This window comes from Populus euphratica, unplaced genomic scaffold (genome assembly GCF_000495115.2).
Source record: "Populus euphratica unplaced genomic scaffold, PopEup_1.0 scaffold59.1, whole genome shotgun sequence".
Taxonomy (NCBI): domain Eukaryota; kingdom Viridiplantae; phylum Streptophyta; class Magnoliopsida; order Malpighiales; family Salicaceae; genus Populus; species Populus euphratica.
In genome coordinates this window covers 492,673-506,768 of record NW_011499940.1, presented here as the reverse complement: position 1 = coordinate 506,768, position 14,096 = coordinate 492,673, and the positions used below count along the sequence as shown (strand labels likewise).

The 14,096-nt window shown below is 31.4% G+C and overlaps 1 protein-coding gene across 1 annotated transcript; it reads left to right on the top strand.

Annotated features, from left to right (window-relative positions):
* The first annotated feature begins 5,744 nt into the window (after positions 1–5,744).
* Positions 5,745–13,235, top strand: LOC105136922 (uncharacterized). Its single transcript, XM_011042434.1, has 13 exons — positions 5,745–6,029; positions 6,914–7,215; positions 7,472–7,600; positions 7,898–7,990; positions 8,384–8,530; positions 8,871–8,939; positions 10,852–10,935; positions 11,058–11,238; positions 11,666–11,782; positions 12,215–12,273; positions 12,459–12,593; positions 12,669–12,821; positions 12,933–13,235. The coding sequence occupies exons 2-13, from the start codon at positions 6,931–6,933 to the stop codon at positions 12,963–12,965; spliced, it is 1,485 nt and encodes a 494-aa protein (XP_011040736.1). The 5' UTR covers positions 5,745–6,029; positions 6,914–6,930; the 3' UTR covers positions 12,966–13,235.
* The last annotated feature ends 861 nt before the right edge of the window (positions 13,236–14,096 follow it).

The window sequence follows — 14,096 nt, the reverse complement described above, 5'->3', positions numbered from 1 at the left end:
GTTAATAAAAAAAAATGAAATAACGTACATTAGTTTGGCATGCATTATATTACAAGCCTCAGCGAATCATTTGGCACAGATAAAAAATATTTGCCAAATATATAGAAGCTCATGCCAAACAACAATTGGGCACAACTCTCTCTCAATACACTGTCAATTATGAAGTGGATGGTGGTGTTCTTCATAATTTCTATTTTTATTTTTAAATGTTTTTTAAAAATATTTTCAGTTTTAAAAAATATTAAATTAATATTTATTTTATATTTTTTAATATAATAATATTTTAAAAAATTATATAAAAAAATTATTTTAATATACTATAAAAACACCCTACAAAACAATCTCATTCCCGTAAAATCCAAATATCGTTATGGTTGCAAAAGGTGATGTTAATTTAAGAAGGATAAATTATAAAATACTCCCTGAACTTTGGAGACTGCCCTCGAATTAAAAATTTCCTGATTTTTCATCCTAAACAATATAATTTCTTGAAGATGGACCTTGTATTAGGGTTTTACTGGGAAATTGACAAAAAAAGCCCCTGATTAAATTTATAATTCTGTCGATTTTCCAACATGCGATATAATCAGTTGCTTTTTTTTTTTTTTTTTTTTCAATTTCCCAACAAAACCCTAACCAAATGGTCATATTAAAAAAATCATCTTATTTAAGGTAAAAAAAAAACAAAAGGCCTGGGGGAGAAAAGGCAAGCCGTTGCTTGTTGGAAGCTTTTATATATTAGTTGTTCTTAACTTGGATGGTCCCATTTGTTTGTGAAATACTTTAATGGCTAAATCATGATTGTTTGAAGCGACATCAAGCATCAAACTTTCTAAAGTAACTAGAGAAGTGAAGATTAATCTAAGATCAAATTCATTATACCTGTATTTGTTGCTTGATCATCGGAAAAAAATGGAAGGTAATGGTCAACAACAATGGCTGCTGGAGTGTATTTTCAACTGTCAAAATTGAATGATATATGTGATATTTTTTTAAAATAATTTTTTATTTAAAAAATAACAAGAAAATATGGTTACTCTCCATGTACTGTAATGTGATTTTGGATTAATTTGAGGAAATTTTTTTAAGAAAAAACTCTCATAAAAAAATATAATAATCTAACAAAAATAATATATTTTGATTATACCAGTACTTACATCAATCTAGAGGAACTCTATCACATCTAAATTTTAATTATACATAATATCACATCTATTTATAGTTTAAATTATTGAACTAAGATAATTATTGTATCAAAATTTTTATGGTAAAATAATCACAAGTTTAAATCTTATAAATTAGACACAAGAAAATATAAATTTTTGTAAGTTTCAAGTTTAAAGGATTTTTTTCTTATTTAATTCGATATATTTCAAAACAAAAGGACATTTTAAAAAATAACTATATTAATTTTTTAATTAATATGAATATTTAAAAGTTAGTAAATATCTTAATTAATTTTACAGTTATTAAAATTAATAATTATAGACCCTCGTCATTAACTATAGTAACTTTTGAATCTGAGTGCCATTGTGCAAGCTCATGCTTCCATGGATATGACATCTGTATGTGCAGCTAGATTTTCTTTGAATATCATTCACTTTTACAGGGCTTAAAACTTTCTGCATGATAGATTTTGCTTCCTCGTGAACTTTAGATAGGAATCATTGACAGATTGTCAGGAAATTTGGCACCAGTATCACCATGAGGGTATGGCCTTTGTTCATTTAATTACGTATTGGGACTAACCCATGCAAGCTGGGGTTTGGACCCTACCATGTGAAGGTGCTGAGGATTGATTGCAAACATTGTGATGGCTTCGCAGTAAGATAAAGAAAGCACTTGTTATCAAGAACAAAAAAGGCTAGCCACTTGCTCCGACCCATCTGACAACAACCAAAAAAAGGTTTAAATAGGTGGCAAGTTTGATCTAGTTGAAGGTGGGACTTGTTCAATCATTTCAATTGTCGAGAATTAAATTTTAAATAAATTTTAATTTCTTTTTAAAAAATATAAAAAAAAATTAGAGATTAATCTCTCGGAAGCACTATACTTAAAAAAAAATAACATTAAAACGAACTTACCTAAAATACTCATCTACTTATTCCCGAAAAAAAAATTAATATTAAAACTAACTTACCTAAAATACTCATCTACTTATTTTTTTAAGACATTTTAAAAAATAAGATGAAAATGATTAAAGTAATATAAAAACAGAATAGATTAAATTCTTGTATTCAAATTCAACATTTCAAACCATCTTTTCATGAATTCAATATCTACGCTTCTCTCAGAATTATTTTCCAGTAAAAATATCTAACATTTTGACAACCTAAAAGGACGGGAAAAGGATTGGGAATGGTGGGCTATGAGAAGCTAAGACCCAAAGCCCCACAAGTCCACCAAAGTGGGGAAAGTTAGGGCACAATTCCTGGGATTCCTAGGGCATATATAGTTTGTTGAACCCTAATCATGCTCTCTACCCTCCACTGCTAGATAAATTATGAGAGACAATCGAGTTTCTCCAATATCACCTACCAAATGCCCCCCCACTAACCATCAAATATCAATAAACAAACAATCCATCCATCATAAAGCTCAAGGGCTTAAAAGCAAACCAGCCCTCTCAATTTGATTATACGTTGCGTTTATCTGTTAGTATTAGTTCTAAATTTGTTTTTAGTATTGTGATCTATTATATTTCTTCGTGATTCTAAAACATTTTAAATAACACTTATGTTTTTCCAAGTAGAAAAACAAAAACTACCATGAAAATAGACGAGCACTCACTAACCATCATTTCAAACATCATACCTTAGCCCACAAGCAACTTTAAAGCTCCATTTATATTATGCCACAGCCTGCTGGTATACCTTGAGGATTCAGTGTAGGGTTCTTGCAGAAGCTCCCTAAAGTGACAAGGCGGTTGATTAATATATGTTTGGAAATATGATTATGATTGTTTTTTAAAAATATTATTTTCTAAATCAACACATCAAACACATCAAATCGATCTTAAAAAAATAAATTTTTAAAAATACTCTGGAGACTTGTTTAACAAAATTACTAGGGAAACAGTACCAGTATTATTATTATTAGTTTGATTTTTTTTTTTCTGTTTCTGTAATAAATTGTTGGGCCATGTTTGGATTGATGGCATGTAGTGCACCGGTGGAGCCGGCCATAAAGTGGAGAAGTTAAAGAAGGAGAAACACTGAAATGCTTCCGCTCAAGTCTCTTTCGGGTGTTATTTTCAGTTCATGCTCTTTCGTTTCTTTCCAACAGTCAATTTTGAGGACTATAATGGTGTCTGGATTCGTCTTTCACATGCAAGGTTCGCCATTTTCCCCCATAACGAATCGATTTGCGTATTGGTTAAACTAATTCTACTTTTTAAATAATAATCTTAATAACTCACCCCACCATCGATCTAGTAATTTTAGACTCTGTTTTGAAAATGAATTTGAAATTTAAATTCATGTTTTTTAAAAAATATAATTTTTTTATTTAGTTTAAATTTAATTTTAAATTTTTTTATGGTTTTGATGTATCGATATTAAATATTATTTTTTTAAAAATTAAAAAAATAATTTTATTTTAATATATTTTTAAATAACAAACACTTAAAAAATAAATACTCCTATATTTTCAAACACCCTCTTTTAATCTTTTTTTGTATTATTGATCCCAAGCTCCACCGGTTCCTTTTTATTATTCTTGATGGTATTTTTTAAAGTATTAACACTGTTTTTCTAACTAAAGGCATTTTAGAAAAATCTGATGTATTAGTCACAAAGTTTAATTTTTTAAAATATATTTAATAATACAGTTTAATCTAATCTGTTCAGAATTTTTTTTTCAAAGTTTTGATATTTTGATATTAAAATTGAAAAAACATTATTTTAACTTAACTGAAGATTAAGTTACTACATTATCAAACATATTAAATATGTTTATGATGGAGTGAAAATACAATGACGCATTTTTACTATATCCTGTTTATTTCTTTGTTTTTTATTGTTTTATTAACATGTGTGTTATTTTGGATTTTAATCAATTTTATAGATATTAAAATTAATAATTATATAAACATTTAATAATTTAAAATTTATAATACTCACTAACTTTTAAAACGTAAATCCATCACTTAACTAATTGAATTATAGCCCCTCAGTGTTAACTTAGATCTGCTAATTTCTGAAAGCAGATGATGGTGGTCTCTGTACGGACCTTGTGGAGCTTGGGAAAAAAATGTTAATATGTGATACGGAGAGATTGTGCTTCGGCCAGAATCCAAAAGAGTCTAGCAAAATAAATGACGACGACAGCCTTTCTCATGTCCGCACTCTCAGGCACCAAATCTCCATGCGTGCCTCTGTCGCGGTATTTGACTGCGACGCATCTAATCTTATCCCTGTTTTTTACTTGGACCGTCTGCCTACCTATAACTTCATTTTCTATGGGGGCCTCCATTCAATCCACGGGATATGCTCTTACTTTTATCTTTTTTTCTTATATAAAAATATTACAATTCTAAAATTTCTGGGCACAATTTGTGTTTGAGTGTGTTTCGCAACAAAATATTAATTTATATTTTTTAATAATTTTAATATATTAATTTTAAAAAATAAAAATCTTTTAAAAATATAATTTTTTAAATAATAAACACATAATTACACATAACGAGTGAATATTCATTCACCCATATACACGCACATAGCACATATATTGATACTTTATTTTCACAAGAAAAACTTAAATATAATAATATAATGTTAAGTGAAAAAATCAATATTAAAAAGTGGTTATTATTTTTTATTCATGTATGTATTGTTAATTTATATTCCTATGTATCACATATAATTGAAAACAACTATCTAAAATAAGAAAAAAATCATAATAATATAATGTTAAGTGAAATCTTTTAATAAATAATATTATTCTTGTTATATGTATATATATATTGATCTAACTATTAATTACTAATTTTGAAAGATAATTCAATTTATGTCCTTAATTCTACTTTAGTCGGTTAAAAATTATCTTTCCATGGTTCAAAATTAAAAAAATACTTAAATAATACATGTGCAAAGAAAATGTCAAGAAAATAATTAATTTAAATGTGAATAATTAATTTTAAATCAAATAGAAAAGGAATTCAATCTTAATTGAAGGAAAACTAGTACAAAAATACCTTGTCATTAGCTATCAATGGTTGAACAAGAGAAAGACAATACGAGTATGTCATCCATGGATGAAGTATAATGCATTGCAAAAAAAGCCAAATTATAACGGTGCCTGGATCGACTAGCAATATTTTTTTAATCAAAGTGATAAAAAAAATTAAGGTATTTAAATTGTAATTAGTAATATTTTATTAGTTATTTTTTTAATTTATATATTTTTTTAAAATAGATGCTAGCATGAAAAAGAATTACAAGTGAAAGTATTTTTTTATCATTTTTTAAAAGTATACGTTTATTTTATTTTATTAATATCTTCTATTTCAAATTAAATTTATAAAATAACTAATAAAAAGTCATTAAATGCTATAAAAGTTTTTATATTATTCTAACATATTTTTTTTAAATAAAATATCAACGAGTTGAATGTTATATTTTAATAAAGTGAAAAACCCCCAAACCCTACCATAACAAGAAGGTGGGACCAAGCATGAAGAGAGAGGCAGGCTTTGGCTCTCACTTTTAACAATTTGACCTCTCAAATTGTTTTCTTTTATAACACCAAAAATCCCACACTAACATGACACATTCATTGCTGATGTTGTTGAGAGAGAAGGAGACATTAAACACAGAGCAAGAAAAGAAAGTTAGGCAGTCAGGCTACCCCAACTAAGTCTTTTCCTTTAACTAAAGTAATTCCCCCTCCTTAAAGATTCTTCACCTTCCCTTCTTACTTCACATCCTCCTCCTCCCCTCTCTTTCTCTGTCATCTTGCAGTGTCAACTTGCTGCAAGAACCCTTCTTGCATGAACTGTTGTTAAGCTATTTTTTCGTGCTGATATCTCTGTAAGTTCTTTTTTTTTTTTTCTGTGTCTTTTATATATATGAAGGTTTGGAGCTCAGGTTTTGCTTTTTAGTTGTAAAGTTTTGATCTTGTCTGTGATTCTGAGAGCTGCTTGAGAATTTGGAATGTGATTATGTTGCGTGTTTCTCTTCCCAGAAGAAAGTTTATGGCTTGGTTGGTGAAGAAATTGTTCTGTAGAGATATTTGGTAATGAGGCTTGGAGTTGTTGAAATGTAGTTGAAGACATACTTGGTAACTGCAACTATAAGTAAAGAACATACTTTTATGGACTAATTTGTCTCCTGCTTTTATTAAAAGCTTCATTTGGATGACATTTGTCTCTCCCCTTTTTTTTCCATGGCTGTATTATTGAGCTGGACCATGCTCTTTTGCACCATTAGAGTAGCCCGGGAAATTTTGTGTTGGAAATTGGAGACCAGTGTTGCTGCAGATCGATGAACATTCTGTTCTTTAAATGAAGCTCATAATTTGGTTTGAAGTAGGAAGTTATTTGAAGTTTTATGCTCTGCGAGACTTGTTACTTGCTGGCACTAGCAAGTTGAGTTTCCATTTAATTTGTAAACTTAACCATCAATTTCTTGCATATCTTTACTCAATGTAATATACGGCCCTTCGTTTAATTCAAATCCTTTCTGCCTTTGTGCATTTGAATAGTAATTTCCTTGGTTTGATTGTGTTCTTTACAACACAACTAAATATCAACGATCAATACTCTAGGTTTTTAATCTGCACAAATTCTGGAGCTTTGTGCTGTGAAGTTTTGTGAAGGGTGAAGTTTCAATGTGTCTTTAGATTTTTCTTTTCTCCTATTTAAGGTTTAAAGTTTGATGTTTTTTATTTTTTGGGATTGGCTTATGGAGAGCAGGAACCTAATCTGAATAAATGACGAAGATAAGTCCAGAAATTGAGGAAAATATGCAGGGAGAAGTAATTTTTCCTGTTTCGGCTGATGTGAGCTTTGCTTCTGATGGGTTTCCAAGATATAAATTAGGACCTGATAATCAGATTTTGGAAGAGCCAAAGGAGGACAACAAGGGTCCATCTTTAAAGGAAGTAGTTGAACAGGAAACTGTGCAGTTGTCAGATCAGCACAAGCGACTCTCAGTTCGTGACCTTGCCTGTAAATTTGACAAGAACTTGACTGCTGCTGCTAAGTTGGCTGAAGAGGTTATCTAACTTTGCCATTTTTTCCGATGTGGTTTTATTTGTTATTTATGCGTGAGACGCACACATGCATGTGCACAATTGAGGAATACCCATTTAACGTTGAACACGGCCTTCTTGCAATTGAAATCTATGTCCTTTATTTACTTAGCTCAATCAAAGGCCATCTGCCCTTTCCCTTTCAGCCGATCTTTTCTTAAAAGAGTATGTTCTTTTGATGTGGATAGATGACAAAATTACTCATACTTGTTTCTTTCAGGCAAAGCTTAGAGAGGTGGCTTCTTTGGAAGGACATGTTCTTTTAAAGAAGCTTAGAGATGCCCTGGAATCATTAAGAGGTTGTATGGCCGGGCGAAACAAGGAGGATGTGGAGAAAGCCATATCTATGGTCGGTCTTTCCCCCCCACTTTTCCATTTTCTTTTCTGTATAAAAGCCATTGATAGGCAGACAGTCATCTATATGTTTCAAGTGGTGACATGTGGTTGATATTTTCGATATGCATTTAACACCCATGTATAATTTAGTTACCATATTCAGCTTCTAATTGTATTTTGTTGTTTTTGCTACCAGTAACTTCTGTCTTTCTTTACAATTTACTGAAGAAGCCTTCTTGCAAGTGCATTTATAATTCTGTTTCTACATTTGCAGTATGATAATTGTTGTCAACTATAATCTTTCATGCAGGTGGAGGCATTAGCGGTTAAACTGACTCAAAATGAAGGAGAATTAATTCAAGAAAAATTTGAAGTGAAAAAGCTGGCCAACTTTCTTAAACAGGTTGGTCGATAGTGTTATAAATTTGCATATAGATTTAAGGAACTACTTCTTCCTGGACAAATATATCAAGTTGTTCCCTTTCATAACTTCAAACTGTGGCATTTCCCCTTAGTTTCTTATGCTGCTTAATAAATCAAACATAGGATAGGTTGGACTTTGAGGTTTTGTATCACTTAGGATACTATGTGATTCTCTCATCCTAATGGCCTAACCATTGGTTATCCTAGAATAATGCCTTGGAGCTGTGGTCCTAATGCTCCCCTTTTGATTGACGAGGTTTCAGTAATTTGTGCATGTGAAAACCTTGTGTGAATGCACTTCTTATTTAGCCTTTTCTTGTCCATCTTCTAAAATCCTTTGCAATATTATTTTTTATTTTATTTTTGTCTCCAGGCTTCTGAAGATGCTAAAAAGTTAGTGAACCAAGAAAAATCTTTTGCTTGTGCTGAAATTGAGAGTGCCAGAGCAGTTGTGCAAAGGATTGGAGAAGCCCTAGATGAAGAAGAAAGGGATGCTCAGAATTCAAAAAACCAGGCTGCTGTGAGTTTTTCATCTTTGAATGTCTTCTATTAAATAATTTGTTGTCACTCAGTTAATTCCATCTAACACACCAAAATTTTCCTGTCTTATTGCTAAAATTGCATGTTCTTTCATAAACATGATTTTGCATCATTTTGTTCACTGTAATGCTAGAGATTTGTGGACGTGGCATATTGTCATATACTGTTCCTTTAGAAGCTTTGCTATGTTATCTTTATACAGTTACTACAATAGCATTTTGCGTAAAACAACACAAATACAAGGTCTGTAATATCAATTGGAGCATGAGATGGCTATCAAACATGCCATGGCAATATCCTTTAACACGGTTGTTACTCAGGATGTGGAGGAACTAGTTGAGGAGGTTCAAGAGGCTAGAAGAATAAAATTATTGCATCAGCCAAGCAAGGTAAATTGATACTGTCCCTTCTCATTTGTGATGGCAGACGGGATATTTATGGTCCTGTCTTATTATTGCATATAACTGACACATTGGGATCGCTACAAGACTGTTGATTTGATTGGATCATCTTTTTTTACTTCTTGTTTGGTTTGTTCTAATTCATAACATTCAATTAAGTTTAACCCAAATGAGTCATTGTTAGCACATTATGACCCTGCAATTCAAATAAGACTACCCCTTAATTTTGCACAAATCATGGTTAGCTGCTTTTTTTGTAGCACAAAATTTCTTATCACCAGAAGTAGTCATGGGACTCAATGAAGTGAATTTCACGGTTGATATAGCCCTTTTCCTTTCAATATTTTCAACTTGAACCATATGGTTCCTGCTGTTGCTTCATTGGTGTTAAGATGGACACTGTAGTTATGCTATCTTCATTCCCAGTCCTTTGATTATGAAATTGCATTTGTAAATGCCTGGCAGTGATCATGGCTGAATCGTGACAACTGCAAGTTTCATGTAAATAAAATCCATCATTTTAACAGGATGAAAGTTGTTTTGTGATGAGTGATCAAATAGATACTTTGATACATAAATTGGTAAATCAATTGAGAGCAGTGGCGGAGCCACAATGGGGATTATGTGGGAGCAATCTTAATCTTTTTTCCTTTTTTCAAAATATTTTTTATATTAAAATTTTAATATAATAACTTAACAAGTTTAATTTTTTTTATTAACTACTAATTAATCCAAGCTTTTTTTTTTAATTATTGTTCCTGCCTCTCTTCCTTCTACAAAATTTCCCTTCAAGTCCTAAACTATTAATTAGTTAAGTAAATAACCTTTTATGCTTTATGCTTTATGTTTTAGGTAAGTTTCATTTATTTTTTTATATATTCCACAGTCTAATTTGAGTTTTATTCCTTAATAATTAGTTATTAGAAATGTTAGAGTTTATGATAATTTATTGATTTGTTAAATTAATATATGTATGGATAATATTATATGCATATGAATATGAATTGAAATGAGTTTTGATGAATTAATATGTATTTTGTTATGAATTTCATATGAAAAATGATGGTGATCAACTTATCAGTGATTGAAAATGAAGTACTGAACGACTAAAAAAATTAGGGACACAATAAAAAAATTAAAAAATATATTAATATTTATATTTAACCTACTTGTATAAAACAAGAAGTCAACAAAAATTATTGCCAATAATTTCACTAGTTCTGGAATATTTAGAAATAGATGAATGAAAGTTTAATTGTATATATTGAGAAAGAATAGTTTTAATGAAATTAATAATAAAGTCATTATGAAACAGTTTCAAAATATGAAAACTAGAAAAAAATAATGATAATGTAAGTTTTTTCATTTTAAAAATATTTTTAAATTAATTTTGCTTGACATGGGGTTAGTACATGCATTTCAAATTGATTTTTCTATATGTAACACATGTCTATATAGTATATAATATCAAGCATTTGTTAATAATTTGTCCTCTTATTTAAATTTTTTTGGCTCCGCCACTGATCGAGAGAGATTGGTTCTTTGAAAATGGTTCGTGCTCCACTGTTAATGTTCCATTACATCAATTACACTTGCACAAATGCTTTATTTGCCTGGTCTTTTGCATTTTTCTTGGTTGTCTTGGGCACAAATATTCAGGCCTAGAAATGAAACTGTGACATGAAGAACGTATATCTCCATTATATAATTGTTCAACTTGCAAAGTTACTTATCATTCTTCAAATAACCTTAAAACGATCTATTGATGGTAATTTAATATTAGCCTTGTTCTTTTTTCTAACAACATTTTATGCGCAAGGCTCATCTTATCCAGTTGTGATAGTGTTATGGTTTCATTTAACAATATTTTATTGATGGTAAGCATACAACACTTTCGCAGGTTATGGACATGGAGCATGAGCTTCGTGCGCTACGAAATCAAATTCGGGAGAAGTCTATAGTTTCAGTTAAACTTCAAAAAGAGGTTTGATTTTCTGAATTCTCTCATGCAAACAATTTCTTTTATAATATTTTGCTTTGGCTGACACGATATAACTTTTCTTTTAATACATGTCAGAACACTGATGATTTCCTTTTCCTTTCTAGCTGGCAAAGAGCAAGAGAGCTGAGCAGAATAAATCTGCTCCATATGTCCTAGATGGTTCTGAAACTCTAGGTTCATCTCTACAGCTCAAGCCTCGTTCAGATAGTTCTCCACCCCTTTCGAAGTGTTCAGTTCAGTGGTACCGTGTATCATCTGAAGGCAGCCAACATGAAGTTATTTCAGGTATTCAGTTGGATTTTGTTGCACGTTTAGGAAAAGATACCTCTTTGATCAATTTGTAATATAATTTGTGTTTTGCTTCGCTTCCTCCCTATCAATGGAGGTTCAAGAAGTTCTTCCAGAAGTAGAATGCTCTATTGGTATTAATAATGGTCTTGTATCTCATGGTGCTTTATCTGGAATTTGCTTTAAAAAAATTAGGTTTCCACTGTCCAGTTTAGTCTTAAGCCTGCTTAAGCACAATCCTAGATTGTGTCATCAATGATGAGATTCACTAGGCATTTCAAGCATTGACATTCTTGTCCGTGTCCTAACTTTTAAGGCTTCCCGGGTATCTTAAAGATGGCAGCCGAGATGGTTCAGGAGCCTTTGCATTTGTTATCTTGTATCCTTCTCCTCCATCTTACATAATTCAACATTTTCTCTACAGGTGCTGATAAAACATTTTATGCTCCGGAACCCTTTGATGTTGGCCGAGTATTGCAAGTGGACATTGTTTCAAATGGCCAGAAAGTCAGTGTAACAACTTCTGGTCCCATTGAACCTGGTTGGTGTTAATTATGAAATATCATTTAGACAACAATATCGTTCTTGTGATGCTCTATTATCCCACATGTGAGGATTATAAGGAATTTGAATTAGATAAAACGAATGGCCAATGGACCTGTGTGCAGCCAGGAATTTCTTTTGGGTAGTGAGGACAAATGGGTCCAACTCAATGATGCACGTGTAGGTCTAGAGGTAGTTTAGCTGCACAGCAGGCCTCTCTCCCTGGCTTGGGCCGTGATAGAATGGTATCAAAACAGGGGAAGAATGTGATGCCCGGGCTTGGGGATGACCGTTCTGTGGTTGTCCAGTCCCTCCTTTTTCCTGCTATTCTTATCATTTTTGTGTAATCTCTATCAGATTGCTAGACAGGGTTCTTCTATTATTAGTGGTGTTCAAGATTTATACTAACGCATCAAATTACTCATAACAGCTGCAGGATTGGCAAGCCATGTAGAGAATCTCTTGAGAAAATCTAGCTTTGAATTTAGCGTATGTGACCTTGTTCTTTCTCCTTCCCTTTCGTTTCTGCTTGATGTTTCTTATTGTATTGCAATAATATGTGTTATGGTCATCTTCCAAAAGCAAACACACTCATGCGAGAATAAACACACACATGGTGATATTACATGTATTTCACTTATTTTTACTTGGTTTTGACATTTCATGTAATGCAGGTGGTTATTTCCCAGATGAATGGGCAAGATCATGCATCACATTCTGTCCATGTGTTTAATGTTGGGAAAATGAGGATAAAGCTTTGTAGAGGGTGGATTACAAAGGCTAGAGAAATTTATTCAATGTCAATGCTGGTAAAACAACAGGACCAACTACACTGCTAATGAGTTTGTTGTATCTCTCTGACCATTGCCCTTTTCTACCTGCAGTTATGTGGAGTTAGAACCAACAGCAACACTGCTGCAAAGTCATTGTTTTGGCAACCAAGGAAGGGCCTTTCATTCGTGTTAACATTCAACTCAGAGCGAGATAGGAATGCAGCGATAATGCTTGCCAGGAAATACGCCTATGATTGCAATGGGGTACCTTTTTTATTCTTTCAATTTATGCACCAATACAATCATTTCAGCATTACAAGCTGTCCATTTCCGTGATATTTTGCTAAAAAACTTTCTTGTCCCTCACACTTGCAGGTCATACTTGCTGGACCAGAAGATCAAGCATAGAATAACATGACTGACCATTTTTTTATTTAACAAGATGCGAGTATAATCAGGTTTTCACAGCTTGATTGATTGTAGTTGTACTTGTGTGTATGTGTTTGACATGGTGAAAGAAGAATACACCTTTCTGATTGCTTTTCGAGTTCGACTAATTTGGTTGCTGTCGTTTTAGGCATAGTTTTTTGTTTGCCTAATCCTCTGCTGTAACAAATCAACCATTTTTGATTGATTGGTTCTTTGTGCCTTCCTGTATATCTTTGACAACTTTGTGCACAAGATTTGGCTTTTATCCATCCAGCATTTAACCATTTGTGGTTTTTGACACAACAAGGGTAGAACGAGTCTCATGGTATGTTTTTGGCAACGCGGTAAAATCATCTTTTTGATGCTTTACACGTTGTATCATATTACTAAACAAAAAATAATCCCGATTCAATTATATATATTACAAAGAAGCATGCATCGGCTAGCTGGAAAGAAAACTTGTTGAATTAATATTTTAATGACATTAAAAACCTATGGATTATATAGTAATGAATAAGGTTTGTTTTAGGCAAGATAGGGAGCATGGTGAAAAGAACATAAAATCACCTGGAGTTACAGCGGAACATTCGGAAGGTTTATGAATTAGCACTCGAATAGAATTGTCCATTAAAATAACTCAGTGACATCTGAAGCTTACAAAAGCTAGATTGACCTGTTGTTATTAAACTCCACCGGCCTCAAATTAGTTTGGAAGTTCATCAAGGTTAACTTTGAAGTTTAAAAGGAAAAGTAAAATTAATCTTAAAATCAAGGCTATATTTGTTTTTGAAAAATAATTTATATGAAAGATGTTTTTTTATAAATACATTATTTTTCTTTATTTACTAATGTTAACAAAATCTACTTGGAAATAATTGTTTAATGTTATAAGGAAAAGAAAATAATTAATTAGCAGTCAGACTTATTATTTAATGAAAAACATAATCTGGTAAAATATTTCCATCTTAGAGAATAAAACAATATATATCATACAATAGTTTACACTTTACATCAACAAAGAAAACAATAAATTATTATTATTAATATTTTTTATTTTTTAATAAATTTAAAAATTTTATGGATTTGATTTTTTTTTTTGGTCTGAAAGGG

Bases quoted from the DNA above. Each gene is read 5' to 3' on its own strand.
- LOC105136922 (XM_011042434.1), top strand. From the start codon at position 6,931: ATGACGAAGATAAGTCCAGAAATTGAGGAAAATATGCAGGGAGAAGTA. The intron at 8,531-8,870 runs GTGAGTTTTTCA...GTTGTTACTCAG, and splicing joins ATTCAAAAAACCAGGCTGCT to GATGTGGAGGAACTAGTTGA. The intron at 11,783-12,214 runs GTTGGTGTTAAT...TACTCATAACAG, and splicing joins TTCTGGTCCCATTGAACCTG to CTGCAGGATTGGCAAGCCAT.